Source organism: Lycorma delicatula, chromosome 10 (genome assembly GCF_047948215.1).
Source record: "Lycorma delicatula isolate Av1 chromosome 10, ASM4794821v1, whole genome shotgun sequence".
Lineage (NCBI taxonomy): Eukaryota > Metazoa > Arthropoda > Insecta > Hemiptera > Fulgoridae > Lycorma > Lycorma delicatula.
This window is the reverse complement of record NC_134464.1, coordinates 13186455-13212651: the sequence shown is the minus strand read 5'-3', so window position 1 is coordinate 13212651 and position 26197 is coordinate 13186455. Positions and strand designations below refer to the sequence as shown.

The 26197-nt window shown below is 28.5% G+C and overlaps 1 protein-coding gene across 5 annotated transcripts in view; it reads left to right on the top strand.

Moving 5' to 3' along the window:
* LOC142331572 (calcium uptake protein 1 homolog, mitochondrial-like) overlaps positions 1-23484 on the top strand; it is a 622753-nt gene extending 599269 nt beyond the window's left edge. For all 5 annotated transcript variants that reach the window (XM_075377570.1, XM_075377569.1, XM_075377571.1 and 2 more), the window contains 6 exons: positions 2266-2426; positions 5489-5605; positions 8160-8284; positions 11687-11814; positions 17322-17411; positions 20530-23484. In XM_075377570.1, coding sequence (XP_075233685.1) covers positions 2266-2426; positions 5489-5605; positions 8160-8284; positions 11687-11814; positions 17322-17411; positions 20530-20684 — 776 coding nt within the window. In that variant the 3' untranslated portion in view covers positions 20685-23484. The remainder of the gene's footprint in view (positions 1-2265; positions 2427-5488; positions 5606-8159; positions 8285-11686; positions 11815-17321; positions 17412-20529) is intronic.
* Positions 23485-26197: the final 2713 nt, after the last annotated feature.

The following is a 26197-nucleotide window of genomic DNA, read 5'->3' as shown; positions in this document are numbered from 1 at the left end:
GTAGCACTATTGTCTTTAACATAAACAATCACATATTTTTTTTTGTTTTTCTATTTCATTTTTGTAATTGCTACATGCATTATTCATTGAATATAATTATTTTTCTCATGTACCAATTATATATTATAAAAAAAATCATTGTAGAGCATTAGAAAAAAAAATTAGATTCAAATTATAAAAACTTCAGTGGAACATTATGTTTTGTGGTCCTAGAAACCGAAAACATTTAAAAAAAAGGTTTTATTTAAATTTTGTTTACATTATCAGAAATATTAACTCTATTCGCTTTGTCAATTTTACTGCCTTAGTCGAACTTTTAGGTAATCAGCCACTGTATTTTTAATTTTTAAACAAGAGAATATCGGACAATTTTTGGATATCCCTAAATTATATTTGTTTGAAATACAGTCAATTAAAACAGAAAAAAGGGTAGTTATAATGATAGAACAATGTTGCACTGTCTGTTGTATGCTATTCCTTTTGGATAGTAATTTTTAGATCAATCTCTAAAACCTTAAAAGTGTTAACTTTTCCTGACCTCTTTAAAGAAAAAAATTTGTTCACTTCTGTTGAGGTCTGTATTATACCAACTGGTATATAATGATTACGTATTTATATATGTGTATCACATCAGAGATTTTAAAAAAAAACCCATTTATAGAAGAATTAAATTTTATAAAAACTTAAAAATATTGTTTGAAAATATGGATGATTAGATTTAAAAGTAACATCTATAAATTTTGTTTGAGAAAACAATGCTGTAGTGTAGAGGAGTTCAGCGATAACAAGATGTTTTGTTGCACTGGATGGCTCAGTTTTTTCTAATTTATTTTTCTAGCATTACTGTGATAGGTTGTGTTTTAATATTGTTCTGAATTACCATTGATTTAAAATTTTTTGTACATCAAAATAATTATTATAATCTAATATATTACTGAATTCTATAACAATATTTGATTTTTTTTTACTTTGGATGCCTTGTTAGTTTTCCATAACTCAGTTGAACAATTTTAATGATAATGCTCTATGAACAGATAAAATACAATCTCAGAAGTATCTTCTAGTAACAAATTAGTCACAATAATTTAAAAGTCAAAAGGTATGAGAATATAACTAAAAACAGTATTGAAAAGTGTAATTATCCAAAAACAAACTTTTCTTTCCCAGAAATATTATCTCATTTCACATTAATCTTAACACCCTAGACCATGAGATAGAAAAGGCACTCATTAAAATTAGTGTTTAGTGTGTAATAGAAGAATCTCTAAAGAGCTTTTTCTATTATAACCATCAAGAATAAATGTAGAATATGTAAATAAGAAATTAAGAGTCTGTAACATTAATATTATTAAAATAGTAAAAAATACTCAAAAGTAAAAAATTTTAGAAATGAAGAATGGTGGATGTATTTATCATCTCTAAAAGAAATATAAAATTTAAAAAATGGTCAAACTAACATATAAACATGAATCAAAAGAATAGAAATTACTTGGGAGTATTAAAAACCTTAATGGTATTTATATTCCTTCTTAATGGTCTCAGATATCCTTGAATTTGTTTGTAGTCCTGTTGCATCTATTGATTGGCAGACATTATAAACTGAATAGGAATTATCACTAAGTGCTCTAAAATATCTCATGAAATAATCAGATTATGTAGTGGAATTATTGAAATTGTAAGAAAAATAACTTAATAGAATGGAAAAAATAATCTAGTCACGCAATAAATTTAACTGCAATTTATTTGCAAACTTTGACAATGACATGTCGTGTCATATTATTCAATGATAATGAAAATATATTTATTAAAATTTTATGATAAAAAATAGTGAACTACCTTAAAAAGGCTTTCATTGTGTAATATGCTTATATTTTTATCTATTTATGTATTTTTTTTCTTTAATATATGAAGATGAAAAACAGTAGTTCTTGTGACTAGTTCATCTTACTGAGTTAGAGCCACAAAGAGTGTATAATATTGTACTTAAAATAAATGTAATCGGTGTAATTTTTTTTTTCAAATCTACAGGAGCTAATTCTAAAATGTATGAAAATTTAGATTACTTAGAAATTCTAGGTGTAAGTCCTTCTTCATTCATATGAAGGACTTACACATAGAAAAGGGATATTTTGTTATCTATAACAAAATATATAGGTATTTTGTTATAAATACATGCTTAAAAATAAACATTGATATTGAAAAACATTATAAATACATGCTTAAAAGAAAAAAATATATTATGATTATTCTTTTTTTATGTTACAGCTTCTCGTAGGCATTTTGAAATTGCATTCAGAATGTTTGATCTGAATGGTGATGGAGATGTAGATTCAGAAGAATTTGAAAAAGTTGCCACTTTGATTCGGCAACAAACATCAATTGGTAGCAGACATCGTGATCATGCAAACACTGGAAATACTTTTAAAGTATGTATTACTTATTATCACTGGAACATATATTTAACAATTTGAACTGCTCAGAGTTCCTCTGGTCCTTTGGACCAGATCTGTTTAATAAATAAAATCCTGAAAGGGAATCCTCAGTCAAACCTTCAAAATATTCTTTATACAAAAATTGTTTAAAATTTTAGTTGCTCTAATTCTTATTCTTTGAAATATTACTAAAGCTTGAACAGTATCTAATTCAAAAGATTCTGCCCACAATGTAGAAAAAGGAAGTCCTGTTTGAAATCTCAAATACATTTCTTCGAAAGTTATATGTAACTCTGTTTGTTTGAAATTTGTTTTAAAGTGCATTCTAAGTGCGTTAATTAAAAAAAAATGTTTTATGAAAAGCAGATTGGTTTTTTTTACATCCTGCACAATAAACATCAGAAATATATTTCTTCACAACATTCGACACAATGCTGCGTGTGTTCGTCCGTCAGTTTGCATGGTATCCATTGTGCACAGATTTAATGATAACCCAATTGCACGATAATATGGCCTACTTGTTCTTTAGATATGCCTAACTGAATAGCGATGTGTTGGTGGGTGATTCACAGATCACTTTGAAGCAAATTATCCACCTCCTTTCGATGTTTCTCGTCAAGTCACAGAAACTTGTCATCTGCTGCGAGGTGCGTCCTCAATTGTTGCTTTACCAGCTTCACATTCGCAAAATTTTAATGTCCACTTATTCACAGCACTCGTGTCAACAGTTTCACTACCATAAACCACTTTTAAACAATGAAAAATATTCATAGGATTCACATTTTCTGCTGTTAAAAATTCTATTACTGCATGCTGTTTTAATCGTATTGTCATATTGACCATACTCTACTCCATTTTAACTGCTACTAAAAACAAACTGGTAAACAGATTTTAACAAATTATCTTTGGTTTGTAGAGGGAGATTTTAGCTATCATGTGCTACCACACCCAACTCAATAGTTCCTTTTGTCTCCGTGTAGCACGCTAGGTGCAAAATTTATCAGCCGAGCCTTGTATTTAGTTGTAACTACACTGCCTTAACTAAGGGCTCATAGTGCATGGCAGTAGGGTGAGGTTAGCTTTGGGAATTGAAGCCTTCTCTTAGAGATTAAGCATCGTATGAAAAAAGTACATAGTTTTAACCAGAAACCAATTTAAAAGATAATGATATAATTAAATTTACAAATTGAAAATGTGCAAGCTTCCGTTGATGATGAACTTTAATTAATTTTCACGAAGTTCTCCCAGAACTTTCCTAACCTATTTTATCATTAAAATAATGAAAAAAGTTCAGATAAACATATGTTCTAAAATGCTTCGTTTGCAAGTTACAGCTAGTGAAAGATTTCACTTACCCCGGTGAAATTTTGTCATACTTAAATATTTAGGAAGTTAATTAAATGGCGGAATTAGTGATTCCTTTTGGTTTTTGACCTGAGAAATCAAATAAAATAGTTCCCAGAACCACATCTGCAGTAGTTTTTGAGAAATCTAGGGTGAAAACCAATAAATTCGATAAAAAACCTTGTTTTTTATGTTTGACATGCAATAGAATTGTTAAATGGGTTATAAGCACATAACATTTTTAAACAAAATTTAGAGAATTTAATTCTGAACAAAATGGTGTAAGATAAGTTGAAAAAAACAAGCAAAAGTTTGAAAAATTCAAATTTTATTTAGAAACAAGAATGGGTTATGTAAGTCCTGGGAGTACTTCGTGATACATTCTGTACATATATTTATTTAAATTCAATTAAATATACCACCTAGCATAAAATATTGAGATAAGACTTGTCTTTCCTTAATTTTTCATGAAAGTACTTTTGCAGGATACCGCATCCTTAATCAGGATTGAAATAATTCCATTAATGGATTAATTATATTATATTGAATATATGAAAAATTAAGGTAAGATATGTCTTATCTCTGTATTCTGTACTAGCTGGTTTATTTAATAGTTTACATATAATTTAATAGTACAGAGGAATAATATGAATTTTAAAAAGATTAATTTCAGTAAAGTAATGTATATATATATGAAATATAAACCACCAAAACACAATAAATAGAAAATTAAACTTACCATATTAACTTACCTAATTACTATGTTTTGGTGGTTTATATTTCATATATTATTAAACTTTATTAGCGCAGTGGTCAAAATGTTACTGAATTATTTGAATATTAAAAAAAATATATTTGTGTTTATATTCATTAGAATATTAAATAGATGCTACAACATTAAATCATCATTTGAAAGTATGATTTAATTAAAAACATTATAAAAAAAAAATAGTTAAACAGTTGGTAATAATGATAATAGAACAAAGGAAAATCCAACATTTTAAATATTACATCATTCCAGTACTGGACAGCATAACTTTTGTATTTGTCCGTAATAAATTTCAAAATTTTCAATTTTAAAATTATAATTATAAAACTAATTATAAATAAATATGTAGGAACACATCTGTGATAAAATATTTGTATATTTAGAGTGTACAAGAGGTGGTGGAAATTTATCAGTGTGAACTTAGCACTTGGAAATATCACTTAGACTGATTCCATCAAAGATCAGAAAAAAATAAAACTTTTCATATACAATGATGAAAGTATGCTTAGATTTTATATTTTGTCAGCATTCTCTCATTTAAGCTTTACAACCAGAAATTATTAGTAATATGTTCAGTAATGTTTAAAAGAGTTCAACTTTATCAAGGCTGTTATGTCTGATATTTTTTAATGTATTATGGACAAAATGTCGCAACATGAGTACGCAAAACTTACCCCACATTTTTCGATGCTCAGACAGTAAAAATATTGTGATCTGTTTATAAGATATTATTTTGCATCATAATATGAGCTATGAAAACTGCATAGCTTGAATTTTCCTGATAACCGATTCAGTGGGTTAAAAAAGTATTCATGTACTTTTTTCAGTATTTAAAATTTTTATTAAAGAAGCACAATTAAACAATACAGGTCAGTAAAGTTTCTGTTTTGTTTATATTATTTGATTATTGCCGTGATTGGACTAAAATAGACCTTTTTTTCAGGGTGTGAATTCTGCTCTAACTACATACTTTTTTGGTCCACGAATGAATCAGAAGTTAACGATTGAAAAATTCCTTGAATTTCAACAGCAGTTACAAAGAGAAATTCTAAATCTTGAGGTAAATTATTTGTTTAGATATCTGTTATTTAATGTGCTTCACCTTTTCTTTCTATTCTCTATATTCTCTTAACCTCTACATATCGATGTTCTACATCCTCAGTCATCTGTTTTATGTATTATGTAATCTTTGTCTTTTTTTTTTTTGAGTTTTACAATCTTCTCTCACTTTTGTCACTGAAGCAGCTAACCTGCCCTAATATATGGATCAACAACTATGATTTTTATCTCTCTCTCTCTCTCTCTTTCTCTCTCACTCTCACTCTCACTCACTCACTCACTCACATTCTCACTCTCACTCTCACTCACTCACACACACACTCACACACTTACTCACTCACTCACTCACTCACACACTCACACACACACTCACTCACTCACTCACTCACTCACTCACAAAGCTAAAAGACTCTTTGATTACTTTGTTATTTTATTGTGTTGAATTATACCAGGTAATATTTAAGTTTAGAAACAGCTTTATATTGCATATCTGAGAGGTATTTAGAAACAGAAAGAAATAGGGATTTACATAATTTAAAAAAATTTGCATTATAGTAGTGGATTTTCAATTTTTGATATGCAATATTGATTCTAGTTAACAATAAAATGAGGTTAAACATGCTGCATCAAAACTTTTATTGCATTTTACTTTTATTATATACATAATATCAAACTTTAAACAGTGCTCTAATATTGATAATAATAAACAATAACTAATATTTAACAACACAATAACAAATTAAATGGCTATATCAGCTGATAATGTTACTTACTTTAAATATTACAATATTTATTTAAAAATTTTAAATAAATGTTTTCAATTGTAAATTACTAATGAAATAAATAGAGGATGTCTATTTGAAAAACTGTCATAAATCAGGAGAGTTGTATTTAATTCATTAATTATTGACTCCTTTTTTTTAGACATAAAGCAACATTTCCTAAAACCTGTGTTCAAAAGCATTCCAAACATTGACACTTAGCTTTATCATCCTTTAAGGATCCGTGAAAATATTATAATTTATGGGATTTTAATTAAAGGTATTGGTTAAAAATGGGTTTTTAATTTATTACTAATGGATTTTTATGAAATTTGACAGGTACAATTTAAATTGTCTGCTCAGACATTTGAAATATCAGATGATGCACTATTGAACAAGATCAGAAATAATAATGGATGTAATATCGATGATGTGATTAATGTATGAACATCTTCATATTTTTCGTAGACTGTCATAAATGTTCATATACCTGCAATTCTGCCATATTAGTGCAATAATATTCAGCTATTGAATAACTTAAAATTGCAGTGATTTTCTGAAAATTTTTACATTTACACTCCACGGCGTGTTAGTTTGTTGATGAACTACCGGTTCTGGTTTTGAGTTTCATGAAAATTTTTTTTACAGTTTAAAAAACAGTTTTTTGTTAAATATATCTACAATATTTTTTTTTAATGATGATTAATCACTACTAAATGGAGATGGTGGTAATCATCACCACAGAAGCTTAAAGCTTATGTATGTGGGAATATGATAAAGTGTTGTAACATATTAAATAAAAGACACCTGACCAGGATTTAAATCTCAAACTTGCCAATGAAAGGCAGATATTCTACCATTCTGGTCCAGAGATCAGTCTTATGAACTTTAAATGGCATAACTTCTTTTAATATTATAATGTTAATGTATAATTTTAAAATTAAGACATATTAAATCAGAAAAAGATTGTACTTAACAACCATTTACAGAGATTTTATTTGCAATATAAAAACAGATTGTCTTCTCAATTGTTAAACAATCATCATTAGTAAAGTATTAAATCAGTAGATAAAAGTATTCATGAGAAAATAAATAAATTAAATGAAAATAGTATTTAAATAAAATTAAACAATTAAATTAAGAAATAGTAATAATGTTGATCACTGTGGCAGAGTGATAGCCTTTCATCAAGAGGTTTCAAGTTTGAGTCCCAGTCAGGTATGACATTTTTCACACATTACAAAAATTTTATTATCCATCAGTAGCTATTATTGGGAATGGAAAAATTTGTTTTATAGAATAATAAAAAAATTTTAATTGCCCAATAAACAGTATTTACTCTATATAAAATGAGTTATTTTAGCAGTGGTTTTTAGATTAAAAGTAATACAGTTTTTGTTTTTTCTTTATGCAGTTCAGTAGAAACCATAAATTTAACTTAAAAATATATAAATTATGAAACCTCCTGTTAGATTACCTACCATGACTAATGCATGCTTCTTATATCAAGCATTTGGTTTTAGGTTTTTCGCCCGGAAAAACCAAAAAAAGAATTCTTATAGCCATCTAATTTTAAATTACAAGTAAAATTTTTGTAAACTGTGTTGAGTGTAGTCTGGTTTTCCTATTTATTTCAGTTCACCTTTTTTTATATATTTTTAGTTCATTCCTTTTTATATCTTTTAGACATATTAGTTCTTTCATATTTATAAATTAAATTCTGTTTTTAATTATCATTTGCAGTTTTATACAAAATGATGAATTTTGTTTTTTTTTTTCATTTTAAATGATTAGTTCCAACGTAAAAATCCAGATGAAAATGGTAATATATCGGAAGCTGATTTCACTGAATTGTTGTTGGCATACGCAGGTTACGCACCAAAAAAAAAATCTCGTATAATTAAACGTGTTAAAAAAGTGTAAGTATTTTATTAATTTATTTTGTAAATTGCATTAATATCTCATATTTTTATAATTTTATCATTCATGTTATTAAATAATTAAGCTGAAGGCTTTTATTATTTTTAATTGCAGTATTTGTGTATATTTCATTATTAACACTTTAATACCAATATACGGTAGTGTATATTGGGTTTTATATTGGTCTATTACTTAGATTATACACCTTGTTTATTAAGGTTTTAAAGAACTTAGTACTTACTATTCTTTTCAAGGAAATTTAATATTCATATACTTCTTCTGGAAAAGCAGGTATTAAATATAAATATACAACTTTATTGTTAATACCGTACTTATTTGAAAAAAAAATTTATGTAAAAATTTTAATTTATGAGCAAACTTATAAAGCAATAAAAGTAGTGGAAAAAAGAAAAAAATCACAAATGATTTTTAATGTTTTACAATCAAGAACCATTTTTACAAAAATATTCTAATGTTTTATCTCCTAAATGATTGCAAAATGAGCTTGTAAATATAAATATGGGGTGGGCGGAAGTCTCTTACTGATATTACCCACTGCTACTGGAAAAGGCGGGCAGAATAAGCTGTGGTAGGGATCGTTCATAGTGAGATGATGTTTCTCTGGTCGGATCTTAGTTGGTCGAGTGTGGAGCAGTGGATACAAGTGCGTTGACTGTTGAAGAGCATTTCTTAGCTTATGTGTGAATCCACAAACATTCACACAATGGTAAAACATTAGAGAACATTATGAATGACTTCTTTATGCGTTTTGGGAAATTGCCACCATCACGGCAAACATCACTGACATGGGAAAAGAAGGCTTTTGCAACAGAATTGTTTTTGATGTGCCATACAGTGGGAGATTGAGCACATATGCTGCTGTGGAGGCATCAATTCAATGATCACCGATAAAATCAACGTACATTCTGCAGAGTTAGGTATTCCACGATCGACATTGTAAGACTATATGTGGAAAGACTTGAAAGTTAAATGTTTTCATTCAGCCACAGTTAACGAGTTGAATGACAATGACCTTGATTAACATAATGCATGTCAGTTATTGCTTGAGTACTTTCTGAGATCAAGTGGTAAAAAGAATGTCATGTTTTCAGATGAGAATGCAATTTATCAAAGCTCTCCTAACCTAATTCTTTTTTTCTGGGCGAAAGACAATCTCACTTTTTTGAGGAAATTGAACACAATCCACCTGATGTTATGATTGGGGGGATGACATCTGAACATTTCCTTTATCCTTATTTTTCATTGGCACAATTAATCAACATAGTTATCTGAGAATGATCAACGAGTGATTGCTTCCAGAATTAATGGCAAAAGGGATTGCTGAACATCATTATGTTTCAGCAAGATGGTGCCCCAGCCCATTTTGCTTTGAATGTCTGCAAACGTATCAATGATATTTTCCAAATCACTGGATCAGACCTGGGTCAGAAGAGTTAACGACATCATTGCCTTGTCCAGCAAGAAGCCCTGACTTTACCACACCTGACATTGCACTCCACGGTTTCGTAAAAGAAGAGATCCAAAAACGCAAATACTTCAACAATGACCAGCTCCAAGATGCTGTTTGGTTAGCATTTGAAATCATCACCCCTAATATGCTTTTGCGAATAAATAACTGTACATGGAGGCACATACAGCTGTCGTTAAACATGGTGGCACTCACTTAGACATTTTAGATCCATAGAAGGTAAGAAGCTGCACCTATTATAATAATTCCATAACTAGCATAAAGGAACTTCCTACCCCACCCCAAACAAGGTAGGGTCAAAATCAAAATGTTTCCAACATTGCCTCATACAGTTCAAAATAGCGATAATAATGAGGAAAGTTTTGGTTTTTATATTAGAGTAGTACTCATTACATCATAACATAGCTGGATCACATATTTCTTATTTCATATATTTATGTTGGGTCAGCACTACAACAGTTTATCAAAGTTATATGAAAGTTCAGTATTCAAGGACAAACACAAAAGGAGAGATATCAAATAGAGAGTTGAATGCAATCTGGGACAATACATCACCGGTTAAGATTAATGTTTCAAAAAAGGTCCAAAAAGGCCCTACAGTTAGTTTTTTTACAAACTGCTTATGTAAAAAATTTTTGCAGTACATTTCCTTTAAAGTATTTTCCTTCACCAGCTGCTCACTTGCAAAAGCCTATAAGTTTTTGGAATTATTCCTAAACCCGTTTTGAGATATTGTCCTCAGCTGCTTCATTGCAATGACCATCACATCACTGGTGTATGTGTGTCTTTTCCCCTTTAGAACATTTTTTTAGTGTTCTAGTGAGGAAACAAAAATCAGTTTGGGAGAGTATGGTGAATGTACCAGCCGTTGTTACATTGCGTTGTGCTTGGTAATCTTTCATAAGCATGGATCAATGGCTAATGCATCATCATCGAAAAGAATTAAGGTCTTTGTTTTGTATTTTCAAGATGGTTTCCTCTTACTGCATCCTGTGACTAACTTTTGTCATTTTTACGGAAAAACCCAAAAATATTTCATCAATTGCAATTTAAATTATTGGCTGATTTATATTAATTTAATCCTAACTCATTTTTGTTTAATATAAGAATATTAAAAAAAAAGTAGATAAATGCTATTAAGGTTTCCTAAAATCATGCTAGTAATGGTAATAATTCTTTATTAAAAAAAAATTATTTACAATTTTTTCAGTATGTGCCCAGTTACCCCATGTTACAAACAGAATTATTAACACAATAATAACAGAAAATCAAAAATCACAACATAAATACTGTTAGTTGACTGATGGCAGCTTCTGTAATTAAAATCTTTTATCTTTTAGAATAAAATTCAATAGATTATGTTAGAAATGGAGTTAAACATTTTCAGGATTCAAACATTTGAAAATGAATTAAATGATTTCAAACAACCAAATAAAATGAATTTATTTTAGTGTAAAATTAATCTGTAGTCAGAGCAACACTCTGACTTCTACTTGTTCTGCCTGTTATTTATTACCCATAATTAGTAATTATTGTCAACCTGAGGCAGTCCATAAGTAGTAATAGCTGGAAATGGCATAGCCTTGTTGAAGAAAAAGTATCTGGGAAAGTTTATTATTTAAAGAGAACAGTGGAAGATGGATTTCTCCATTAACTTTGGATTGTTATGTTGGTCTTTAATTTTCCTTATTACTTCATCCATATATATATTAAAGAAACATCAGAAACATGTTACATCTTTGACTTATTCCTTTGCTACTGTAGTTTTTCTCCCGACCACATTTAATGCATTTTTGTGGCTATCTGATTCTTACACACTGTATAAATACCTACTCTTTCTCTGTATTTTTTCTTTATTTATGTACATCATGTTCTGTTCCATATTTATAATTTACATTATTATTAATTACAGATTCAAAGAAAATGCTCAAGGGATCAGTAGAGATGATTATCTTAAATTCTTCCATTTCCTAAACAACATAAATGATGTTGATACAGCCTTAACCTTTTACCACATTGCTGGTGCTTCCATTGATCAAGGTAAATCTTGTTATTTATGTAATATCATAATTTTTTCTATTAATTTGTGTTTGTGTGTGTGTGTGTTTTTATATATAATGTTACAATTACAGAATGATGAATATACCTGAATATTATATATATGAATATATGTTGTATGTTGTGTAGTTTACATATGTACAATTTAGCTCCATTTCAGGTGTTTGGAAGGTTTTGCATTTTCTTTTTACAATTATAGTCAGAAGAATTGCAGAATTAAAGAATTATGATAAGTGTCATTTAAGTAAGCATTGTATCGGGGATTAGAATATGTTGTCACATTTACCTGTTACATCAATATGGATAGACTGTAAATCAGGATTTTCTATGAATAAAGGAATGTCCTCTTATAGAAGTGTTTCCTGGTAACTTTAGTGAAAGATTTTTTTTTAATAAAAAATGATATCTACATAAATGGATAGTTAGATGATAGTTTCTTATCTATCAGAGGTATTCGACCATAAAGTTTATAGCCTGATGTCATCAGTATATTAAAGTCTTTTCCATTTAAAAATTTCAAAAATATTATTTGGAAAACTAAGAATAAAAAAAATTATATTTCTACATACTCACGACATTAACCTGTTTTCTGTTAATCATTCGTATCAATTTGTAGGTTTCTTACCTTTTTATTCCTTAGTATTTTTATGGGCATTGCATTTTTTGGTAGGTTAAGAGATAATCCATTTTTGCACGAATTATATTAATTTAGCACAGAGAACAAAAAGTTTAAATATAAAGAATTGAAAAATCTTTTTTTTTTGTATTAAGAAAAGTAGTTTTTTTAGTTGATATTACTTTTAAGTTAATTATGTGACTCTTGACTAAGTTAACTCACTTTGATGACAACATATTTTTATCAACATATAGCTTTGATATTTATGAAATAAAAACAAATCCCTCATTTTTAAAATTCTTTAATTCTTTTGACTTTAATTGTAATTGAAAATGTGTTCTCTCACTGTGTAAAAAGTGATAAATTACAAGGGAGGTTCAATAATTAACAAGACAAATTGATGTAGAGAAAAAATGGTTCATTCAATGAGAATGAAACTTTTTGAAGGTGAAGTTAGCAGCCTTGGGAACACATTTAATCGGCTGTTTGATCATAATTAATCTAAACATAACCTCTTTTGTTGATTTCAGAATGTCAGCTCTGCTAGAAATGTGTATGCTGAAAAAGCAATATTCAGTAATAAGATTTTTGCTATCAGAAGGTGTGAAACCTGTAGGAATAGTATGGTGAAAAGTGTTTAAACTACAGTAACGTGTATAAATGGGTGGAACAGTTTAATTCAGACAGAACAAGTGTTTCTGAACACCATTGCTCTGGAAGACCAATTTCGACTACCATGCTGCAAAATCTTATAAATGATCTTATTTACGAAGACAGGCGAGTCAGAATTTCCCAAACTGTTAGTTTGTGTGTTGTTAGTGTTGGAACTGCACTTTCAATCGTTCATGATGTGCTGAATTATCACGAAACGTGTTCTAGAGGGGTTCTAAGACAGTTGATTCAGGCCCATAAAGACTTTATTTGCATTTGTTCTGAGCTTAGGGAACAATTTGAAGTGGAATTAAATTATTAATTTGTGACTTTCTAGATCATATCCACATTTCACTTCTGATGAAACATGGATACACTGTTTCAAGCCCAAATCCAAACAGCAAAGTCTTGAATGTAAACATCCTGATTCGCCCATCAAAAAACATTCAAAACTCATGTGTCAGCGTAAAGTGATGTTGATGGTCTTCTGGGATATGCAAGGCCCCTATTTTTAGTGACTATTTTGAAGAACAATGTACTATGAACAGTGAATACTATTCTAACATGCTTCAACAGAAAGTGAGACCTACGATAAGGCAAAAACTTCAAAGAACTCTTTTAAAAGGTGTGATTCTCTTGTATGACAATGCCTGCTGCCTGCCCCCTACACTGCTACAGGACAGAAGCTTGAGAAGTTGGGTTGAGAGGAGTTGTCACATCCTCCTTACAGCCCAGAACTCACCCCATCTGTTTTTCATTTGTTTGGCCCCACTCAAAGACTTTTTACATGGCAAGAAGTTTGATGACAACAAAATGGTACACAAATGGTTCAAACAGCAAGGTTAAGAAAGACCTTCACGCTGCAGAATTCAGAAAGCATACAGAACAGTGAGACAATATTGCTGGAGACTGTGTTGAAAAGTATTGTTAGTTTCATTGTCATTGAATAAATTGTTTTTCTCTACATCAGTTTGTCTCGTTAATTATTGAACATCCGTTGTTTATATCTGTTTGGAGTGGTATCAGAAGGTTCCCGGTCGAGCCTAAATTACTAATTTGTGATTACCTTTTTTATACATTAATTCCAGTGCATCTTCCAATCATCAAAGCATTATTAAAATCCCTTTCTTGGAGACCATCTCGTATTGTTTGCCATTTTTTTTTAATGTTTGCCCCTGAAAACGAATGCATGTTGATCATGCATTCTGTTGCACTTCTGATTTCAATTGTTTGAATTGTTTCTACAATGATTTCTTTTTGCCTTTTGCCAATTCGCTCAATAATTAGAGCTTTTTCAAGAGGTGTATTCTTGCACAAAACAATGAATTGAACACATATTATTGGTGGTTCATGTTGTTGCTGCAAAATTCATGAATATAATTTTGAATAGTATTACAGAGAGCTGTAGAAATCCCTAAAAAACTCAGAATTTTTATTTTTCTTAAAAAAAAATTTGGGTATTTATTACTAGATTAGACCAAATATTAATATTAGTGTTATTTTGATTGCTAACATCTTGAAATACTCGTATGGAATCTATTAAACAAGCAACAGTGTAGGAATAATCAAACAGATGATGCAGTAATGCTGAAACTACTCAACCATGTTTTTATATTATAAAGTAGGTATGGCTCATCTGTAGTTGGTTTTATTTTTTAATTACTACGTTGCTGTTGAAATATATGTGAAAATTTATTTTGTTCATTCTTCCTCTTGCAGGATGGGCAGTGGGTCTTAATAACCAAGGTTCTAGATTGTAGAGCACCAAATCTTCATTCAAAGGATTTTCTTTTTCTTATTGTGTTGCTGGGGATCATGAATAATAAAAGATCTTCTAAATAGCTAGAAAGTAGTTGGTTTATTAAGTTGTTTACTAAATGGTTTATAAATAGTTTGCTGAAAATAATATCTTTCTCTGTGTTTAGTAATACCAGAAACTACATCACAGAAGTGACCATCAGTCTCTTTACAATTTGGAGACATTATAAAATTGTTAAACAGAAATGATTGATTTTTTAAAAATGAAATGTAAGAGACATCACCTATTCCAATGTAATTCTATCAGTGTAGTTAACAAAGGAGACATATATTGAATCAAAAATTAGTAACTCTTTATTCAAAATTTATAGAGTGTTCTAGAATTTCCCTACAGTGAATTAGTGTGCTTTTTACTTGCTATATACTGTACATAATGATGTATGTACATATCATCTCTCCCTGATGCTCTATTGTACTATACAGCTGATGTTTGTTAGATTTATGTGCAAGGTGTATTTCAAGCTACTAGCAGTTAGAGTACCCAAATTTTGTAAGAAAAAGAAAATTACTGAAAGTTTTCTAGGGATTCCTACAGCTTACTATAATACTAATCAAAATTATGTTCTTGAATTTGCAGTAACAATGTAAAGCACCAATAATAAGTGTTTGATCCATAGTTTTGTGCAAGATTATACCACTTATTAAGTGGTATAGTACAAGTGGAAAAAGTTTTATTAAGTCTTTCAAATTATTGAGGAACTTGGCAAGAGGCAGTATTAAAAAATAATATGCTACATTAAAAAAATTGTTTTGATCTCATTCAAGAATGGAATTAAAGCTTACAATGTCTTGTGTATGATAGTTAATAGTGAAAATTAGGTTAAAATCACCTAATTAGGTTGCGACGTTTTTGATAAATCAAATTTATATTAATAGTTTTTTTTGTAAGCTTACATATTAATTCTTTCAGTTGGACTTGAATATATATTTAGTGATTGGTGCTGATATTCTCAACCTTGTGTCTGCTGATATTTTTGGAGGTAGGTGTTTTAACTTAGGAAAGGATTTAGAATGCATAGTAAAAATCTGTGCAGAGTTTCAGTAGTGTTTTTTCTTTTAGTTTAGTCGCTTTATATGGAAGTGAAACTTGGACAATCGGAGTATCTGAGAAGAAAATATTAGAAGCTTTTGAAATGCGGTGCTATAGGAGAATGTTAAAAATCAGATGGGTGGATAAAATGACAAATGAAGAGGTATTGCGGCAAATAGATGAAGAAAGAAGCATTTGGAAAAATATAGTTAAAAGAAGAGACAGACTTATAGGCCACATACTAAGGCATCCTGTAATAGTCGCTTTAATATTGGAAGGACAGGTAGAAGGAAAAAAATGTGTTGGCAGGCCACGTTTGGAATATGTAAAACAAATTGTTAGGGATGTAGGATGTAGAGGATATACTGAAATGAAACGACTAGCACTAGATAGGGAATCTTGGAGAGCTGCATCAAACCAGTCAAATGACTGAAGACAAAAAGAAGTTTTGAATATTTCATATTGTTCAAATGCATTAAGATGTGGTCCTTTATTAGATGTATAAAACATAAAGTTGTAAATGGTGAATTTTTGATTCACGTGTAGGATGGTTGGCAAATGTTAACTGTACTTTGCTATGGAGATCTTTTAACTGTTCATTGTATCTCTAATCTACGTCAAAAATATAAAAGTGACTACTTTCAGCAAGGTAGCATTACCCTTCACAAATCTTTGATTTTTTTTTTTAAAGATGTCTTCAGTAGTAACATAATTTCAAAAGGACTTTTAACTTCATGATCTCCAAATGTTTTCTTCTGGGAAGCTGTACATAAAGACCAACCAAGGGATCCTTAAGAAAATTCTCATTTCCATGCTTACCATTCCATTAGTCAGAAGTCTTTACAATATGCATTTGATTAAAAATGTAGAAACTTTTATCGGTTAATGTAAACATAAATTTCATTCTGACAGGATTTTCTTCCTAAATATTACTCTCAAAACTATTTTAAATTTTTAGAAGTAATATAACCCTGCCAATTTCCATATAAAAGTGATTCCATCTTTACCTTTCATTCGGATTCGGATTCCTGGTTCTTATCCCAGTCAGTTACACCATTTTTCACATGCTACAAAAATCATATCATCCCTCATATTGATTATTATTTGTCTTCAGCCTGTTGTCAATATTAATGAATAAATAAGAAAATATTATCACCAAAAAAAATTGTAACATTTTTTGCTATATATGTTCTAGCACTTTATAAGTTCATTTTAAAGAACCTTCTGAATTCACAATGTTATTTGAATGAACATTATTAGATCAACTGTTCCCAAAAAAAAATTGTTATTTACAATATTAACTACTTCAGAAGTGAACTTTGCATTTTAATTTTAGAAATATATTAACATTGTTGTTTTATTTTCATGTTTTAGCTACTTTAAAGCACGTTGCTAAAACTGTTGCTCATGTCGATTTAAGTGACCATGTGATTAATGTTGTCTTCACTATTTTTGATGAAAATTGTAAGTTAATAATAAATTCTTTACTAATTATATAATTATACTTAATAATATACTATATTTTTTATTGAATTCTTTTAATACTGATTTAATTATTTTGTTTAAGATAAATCAAAATCCTACACTTGTTTTGAATAATATGATGCAAAAGATTTGAATAGCGGGTATAAAATACATATAATTCTCAATGTTATGGCACACAAATAATTTTTCTTTCTTATAACATTGAACCAAATAGTATTTTATATTATGTTAGTCAACCCTGGAAGAAATTTATCAAGCTAACAACCCTGTAAGAAATGGTGATGTTATGTTTTGATAAACCGTTAGCTTTATCACACAAGCAAGGGTTAGCCATTCTATTCTTTCATTTAAAATTGTTTTTTTCTATAATAAATAGCGAAAAAATTTTCACAATTTATAATTTTATCTGTGTTCATGGATTTTATGTGTGTGTATATATATATATATATATATATAAATTCTATTTCTTCTGGCTTTCTTCTTATTTTCAAATCTAGAAAGTTTATCATATAGTTTTCTCTTTTTCCATAGTAAACTTCAAATTTTTATACATCTTGTTAATTTAATTTTTAAATTAAATCACCTTTCTTTATGTTTTTTATCCTTTATTATTAACAGCAAGTCATATATGTATTTTACATATTTTAAACTGTAATAATATTCTAATATCCCCAATATGATAGTATATTTTTCTTCTATTTATTGAATAAAACATTCACTTAAAATTTCTGATAAAGGGTTTCACATTCCTAGTCCAACTTGTGATATATATATGAGGTCTATTCAGAAAATAACTGAACTTTATTTTTTTAATCTTATTATTAATTTTACAGATTATTGATACTGTCCCCTTCAAAGTACTCCCCTTTGCTATTCACACAATTTTCCCAAAGGTGTTTCCACTTCACAAAGCAGTCCTGAATTGCTTCATTTTAAATGGCCTGTAAGTTCCTTGACAAATGTGCTTTAATGTCATCAATAGTCTCAAAATGGCATCCATTTATCACTGATTTTAATTTTGGAAATTAGATAAAATCGCAAGGAGCCAGGTCTGCCAAGTAGGGAAGCTGAGGGAGGACTGTCATCTGATTTTTGGCACAAAACTGACAAATTGACAAAGCTGAGTATGCATTGTCTTAATGAGGTTGTCTCACCACAACTCTGGTCTCTTTTAGTAGATTTTCTCACGTAACCGTTGTAAAATGCCTTGATAGTACGCATGGTTCACTGTTTCACCATGAGACAAGAATTCGAAATGACAACAATTCCATTAAAATTCAAAAGAACAGAGAGCATCACTTTGACATTGAATTGAGACTTGACATTTATTCTTGGGCTGTGGAGATCCTTTGCCAGCCCATTGTAATGATTGAACTTTTGTCTCAATGTTGTAGTCATGAAGCTTTGTCTCCCATTATGATCCTTTGCATGAATGTTTCATCGTCGTTTCAAAAAGTTGCTGACAAATGTCCACTTGATGTTCTTTCTATTGTTTGGTCATCAAACTAGGAACAAACTTTGTTGCAACTCGATGCTTGATCAATCTTTCAGTCAAAATGTCATGGCATGATCCAACCAAGATGCTAAACACTTTTCTGCAAGTTCTCTGGCAGTCAAAATTGGTGATTTGCATGCACCAGATCGTTGATTTTCTGAATGTGGGTGTCATCAGTCGAAGTCGAAGACCTTCCTGGTCAGACTTCTGTTCTATTTTTATTTTTGGATTGAAAGAAATAAACAAAACATTTTTAGTTAACAATTTTAGTTTTTTCTAATTTTGTCAATTTACTTTTGTAAGGAATTTTTGGCAGTTCCATTACTGTTGATTATATCTCCTAAATATTTAAAGGTTTTTAGTTTTTTTTTATATTTACAAATTTGGTATGGATTACTTTTTTGTTGAAATTTTTTTATGTTTGCCATGAATTCAGTTTTGGTAAAGAAATTTGTAATCAACCTACTCGACTGTAATTTTTAGGTAGTTAATTTGGGCAGTTGCATCTTCTTCCAATCCTGCTAGTAAAGCTAAATCATCAACAATTGCTAAACATTTAACTATTACTGCCCCGTTTTGGGTACCCATCTTACACATTTGTTATTCTTCTATTAAAATGTTTTCATAACTTTATCTAATACAGTTTTGAAAAGTATGGGTGCTAGACCACCTCCATGTGTTAATTAGAAACAGTTTGCTGATTCCTCCCCAGAATTTAACTTTGAAGATTGTATCAGTAAGAGTAAGATTTAAAAGATTAAATTTGTTTTTATCAATTTCATATTTCTAATACCTTTTCTAAATCTCCCTTGATATTTTCCAGTTTTATGGTCAACTTTGGTTCTAGTCTGTTTAATAGGAGTTTGAAGAATATTTCATATGTTACTGGAACTAATGAAATTTCTCTGTAGTTGTTTACATATTCTTTTGGATATTTACTATGTACAAGATGGACTAAAACAAATTTTATCTTTATGATATAAATTCTTTTTCAAAAAATTTTCTCAAAGAGTTTATACCTGATACAAATTTATCATCTGTATGTTTCCATAATTATGCAGTAATTCCACATTCACTGAAGTTTTATTATTTTTCGTGGGTTTAATAATTACTATAATTCTTGTTTGGTGAGAGGTTTTGAGTTCAAATGTTGGGGATTTTTAATTAAAGTTTATCTGTCTTTAGATGTTTTGTAATTTAAAAGTTCATCAAAATAATTGGCAAGAATTTCAAATTCGTTTTATTGTAAGTTTTTATGTACTCATTTTTGAAAAGTTGTCATAAATATGAAAATTTTTTTATATACATGGAACAATACAAGCGTAATCGAATCTATAAATTTCATTTTCAAACAAATAAATACATGAAAGACAAGAGCTTTTCACATCTGCTGCAGTAGGGTTTTTATTTTTATTTATAGATTTATTTTAAAATAATTTTTTTAAGTTGAGTCGCCTTAAAATATTTTGAACCATGATAGATCAAAAAGTCCGGGAGGGTTTAAATATTAAATCATGTAGCCAAGTAGTAATATATTAAAATAAACTATAAATAAATTAAAATTTAATTTATAATTATTTCTGTTCAATCATTCTGTTACAGTGGATGGCCAACTCAGTAATAGGGAATTTGTTGCAGTTATGAAAAATCGATTATTAAGAGGTTTAGAAAAACCAAAAGATACAGGATTTGTTAAATTTATACAGTCAGTTATAAAATGTGCAAAGGAATCAAGGCCTGTCATTTTAGATATTTAAATATTTTACTCTACACCATTTAACTTTCTTTTTTCTTTTTTTGTAATCATATAACTTATTTATTTACTTTTTACCTTAATAATTTATTCTATTACTATTTTACTAATATCATTATCTATAAAAATCGCGTTAACATTTCATGTTTGTACATAATTATTTTTACCATTATTATATTGTAAAAATGCACAAATTTATAAATATTAAACATCACAGATCCTTTGTCTTATTTATAATTGAAAAGAAATAATGATTTTTTTTTTAATTGAAAGAAGACAGTAATTATAATTAAATCCATTCATCTCTTTGATGGTTTTTTTGTAGCGTTACAAAAGCGAGATACTGTCATGACTACTTTTTTCTTATAAAATAAATTTATTTTTTTATTTAAATACTTTCAAATCTTAAAAATTAAAATTTGTAGAGAAATTTTTTTTTCAGTACTGGTTTGCCATACTATAAAGCGATACAGTATTTTTCTATGAGCCTTCTTTGTAATGGGACAAAATTATTATTATTACATTACTGTATTGGTATAGACTAACCTGTCTATTAAAATAGAACAAAAAAAATAACATAAAGAAGTATATAAAAAAATAATGCAGTAAGTTTTATTTATGTATATATATTATAATCATGATGAATATAGAAGGTTCAGACATTAATTAAACAAACCGCTAGAAAAAGAATTAAATTTAGTAAATTATTACTTTAAATATTTTTACTACATGTATGTTATATAATAAAAATCAAATAAGAATTGAAAAAAAATCATAGATTTGAAAGAATACATAACGATAAATGTACAACAGAAAATGGATTTAATTAAACATATTCAATTTCTCTTTTGCTGGATTCTTAATGAAGTTGCCTCTTTTCTTTCATGAATCACAGAAACTAAATAAAAAGAACAGGCAGAATATATTACATCAAAAGTTAGAAGCATTTCCTCTATATGCTCTTGATAAATTGTTTATCTTAATGCTAATTTGGTTGGAATTAAATATTAAGTTATGACTCAAAAAAAATTGACTTAACTGTTTATTTTTTTTATTTTAAGAAGTTTTTATTATGAAGGGAAGATAAATAATAATGATAATAATGTTTTTTAGTTACAATAAGGTTTGAATGTAAATATATATATATATATATATATATATACATTGGAAAATTCCATTAAAAAATTACTAAAAAAAAAAAAATAATGCAATTATTTCCCTTCAAGAACGAAACAAAAATTGATATTTACAATATTAACGAATTCAGAAGTGAACTTTGCATTTTAATTTTTAAATAGTATCAACTTATTATTAATATAAGTTTTGTTATACCGTATCAATAGTATAAATTTTAATGAATATATTAATATTGTTCTTTTTATTTTCATGTGTTAGCTTGTTTGAAACATGTTGCTCATGTCGATTTAAGTGACCATGTGATTAATGTTGTCTTCACTATTTTTGATGAAAATTGTAAGTTAATAATAAAGTCTTTACTAATTATATAATTATACTTAATAATATATTATATGTTTTATTGAATGCTTTTAATACTGAATTAATTATTTTTGTTTAATATAAATGAAAATCCTACACTTGTTTGAATATGATGTAAAAAATTTGATCAGTAGGTTAAAATACATATGATTCACAATGCTATGGCAAACAAATAATTTTCTTTTATTTTAACATTGAACCAAAGAGTATTCCATATTATGTTAGTCAAGTTAACAACTGTGGAAGAAATGGTGTGATTTTATTTTTTGATAAATCATTGGGTTTATCACATTAAGCACGGGTATGAGTCATTCGACTAGTTCAATTAAATTTTTTTTTTCTATAATACAATTTGAAAAAAATTTTTACAATATTTTATATATTGTTAGAATTATCATAATTGAGTGTTATTTTCTACCTTTCCTAACATTGTCACTCTTTACATTCATAGTTGACACGTTTCAGAGTACCTCATTCTAAAATTAGTACTGAATCTTCCTGAGTTGGGATCATTAAATAAATAGCAAATTTAAGCTCTTTCCTCTCCCCACCCTTAAGGTCGTGGCATCTTCTGATTTGTTCTCCCACTCGGTTCTACAATTTCTTTAACTAATCCTTTTTTCTTTTTAACAATTTCGGATTTTTAAACATTGCAGTGAATAAAAGTTATTTGATTTTTCATTATGTCCTGTTCTTTTAATTTTATCTTGATTATTTCCATGTTTTCTAGAATATTTAAACATTTTCCTTTTTCTACATAATGTAATATTTTTATATATTCTGTGATTTCATTGGGAATATATCCTTTTTCCATTAAATTTGTTGCATAATTTAAATTTTTTTATTGCGACCTTATATGTGTTTTTTTTTTATGTGACCTATGTTCATTAGATCTTGTTTTACATGTTTGTTTATCCTCTACATCATACTGTTACAATCACATTTTGTTTGGCATACTCCATTGTTATTGTAATTTTCTTTTTCTTCTGTAAATTTATCAGTGATGTTATTTGTATTTAGAGCTATATTTACGTTATATTTCTTAATTGTATTTGAATAAATTGACTAATTTAAATAGTAATTAAAATAATAGTAATTATTACATTAAATTATTTATATATATTATAATAATTTTTATAAATAATAGGTTTGTAATTTTACTAGTGTGGAGGGAATTGCTCCACTCATGATTAGCCCTGGTATATTGTGAGTAGCCAGACTTTGATACGTTTGCAAAATATATGTCATTGTTAACTATAAATGTAATTATTTAAGAAGTAAATAAATTAAATATATTACGTACTAAATTTTTTCTATATTAGATTTTAAGCATCACTCTTTAAGTTTTTAATTTCATGCGTAAATGTTATAATATGAAATAATAATTTTAAAAAAATGTTTAAATATTAACTTAGAAGTAGTTTTCTCTATGGTGTAATAATATTAATTGAGGCTGTTTATTTTCATTCAGTTTGGTATTAGTGAAGATCTGAATGCATTTTTATTATACAGTGTCATTCATTTATGTTCATCCATGAGCTACGGATTATTCATCGTTTCCGTTACTAATAGGATTATTTATTATTTCTAATTAATTTTTTAAAAATTCACTTTTCATTGAAATTTCCTCTCTTTAGTGCATTTTTTAAATGGAGAAATTATTTTTTTCATATCACTTAATCATTACAAAAAAAAAAACACAAACAAAAATTTTATCCTGCGATTATTGATATTTCATGACCTCAGATCATTAGGGTTCCATTATAAAATAGTAAAATTTTACTGGAGAGCAATTTTAATCTTTTCAAATCTGCATAATAAGACCTTGAGCATGTTATTTATTTATAATCTTTACCTTTTTTTTTTCCTTGCTACCCTGGGTCGGATCTTTTATTCACCTCATTCGCCTGCCTCAAATCACTGAGGCGGGGTAACCAGAACTCGCCACAGTGACTGGGACTAGGTCTTGCCTCTTGCCTGCCTCAAGCCACCAGGGAAGAAAACCAAGTCTGGCTATGCCATTCCCAGATCCCCCCAAGTAGCTGGGTCTCGATCTTTCTTTTCCTTTTTTTTATACTTGCTGTTAACTGTTCCAGTCACAAAACTATTTCTTTCCTCTGAAAGAATTTCCATGGCCAAACTGTCTATAGCATTCCATTCTACCAGCCCTTGTATAATATAGCTTACAGTGTTTTCAAAAACAAGAATATAAACTTTACCTAAACAATTTTTAAGGTTGTTTTTAATAGTATGTCACAAGAATTGGTTTCTTTCTTACTCCAATTTTTCATTATTTCCATTTTGCTTTTGTGTTGCTCTATTTGGAATTTAAGAAAATGAATATACTTACCGTATAGTAAATTCAATAAGGTTCCATCAACAATATTTCCAATAGGTACACTGTTTTCCTTTTATTGTATTAAAATTTTTATTAATTTACGTACTAGTTATTAAGGATCATGTAAGCAACTACATAAAACTTATCTTTAAAAATATAATAAAATGTTTTGAAAACTGGGCTAAAAATTTATTTTAGACCTAACTATTAATTTTCCCCTTAGATATAGAAATTAATAATAAGGAAACAAAAATTAAATTGCAGGTTTCAAACTTGGGCTTACCAAACTGAAAAATTTATTTTTCTAGTAGCCCAGTACTTCTAGATTATATCCTAAAAAAATCTAAGTACTAGAAATTAAAAAAAATTAGAGATGATTACAGAGTCAAGATTACAAATTGTTAAATTAAAACTAAATTTAAATTAGTTACTAGAACTTAATACCTACCGAGGTATAGTTTTTGGGTATGGTGAAACATAGACAGAGGGCAAGGGTTGGGTATGTTAATACATGGCCAGAGAGCAACTTCTTGTCTGCATACTATTATGTACAAGACCTGCCTCAAAAGTATCATCGCTGTGTGATGATTTTAATTTTACAGACAACCTTTGACAAAATTGCAGTTGTAAAACCTTTGAAAATGGAACAGTGGTATCAGATTGCTTTGTTATTGTGCTGTAAGCCTTAAACTCTGTTGCTGTCATTTGTATAACGCAAAATGGATTCTTGCGGTTCATTTTAAGTAATCTTCTTATAAAAGGTAGAGAAGACCAAACTCTGATTTTCTTAATTTTTTAATCTGATAGTGATTATTCTTGTATACATTAATGTCCAGGTGTTGAGTAGGTAACCGTTTCTATGTGTTTGTGTCATAGTAAAAATTTTGTAATAGCTACAGAAATTAAACTGTTCCTATTTTGTAGAATGTAACTGCCATTCTATGTAATATCTTTGGTTATAATCCGCTTTGGTTATAATATGCGGATTATCTTTCGATAATCCGCAGATTATCGATCACTATTTTATCTAAAATCTTAATAACAGTACTAGGTAGTCAGATCGCCCCGTAAAAATCTTACTCCAGACAGCACAGTTCACCTTCTTTGAACCTGAAACATATTTTTTGTTGTAGTTTTTTTTTATAAAATACAATACTGATGTCAGAATTCAGTAATGGTATTACATTTTCTAAATCAAAATGGATTAATATTTTTGATCTGTTGCCACCTTTAAATTTCTCAATAATGTTTTTTTTTGATTATATTTATATTTTACCCACATCAAACCTTTCTCTAAAATGTATCTTTCTTGTCATCACCATATAAACTGTTTGTTTTTCTCTTATCCCCAAACAACTCACATTTTTCACACCTGTCACGTTTAGGAAGCAGGAAATCCAAATTGAATTCATAATTAAAAATATGACTATACATAGAAATCTTTACTAGTTTCAAGCCATCTTCTCAGACAGTTTTCTACATACCGATCATACATTATTGAGATATTTAGTGAAGATGAAGAATCCACGTATTCTTTTGAAGAAGAACCTCTGCAATTATGAGATGAAACCTTAGGAAAAGATTTTATGTAATTTCTTACTTCTTCCTGATCTTCAAATGGAACCATTTTCTTTTTTATTTCCTCTCTCATCAGGTTTTGGTGTTCCAGAAATGCTCTTATT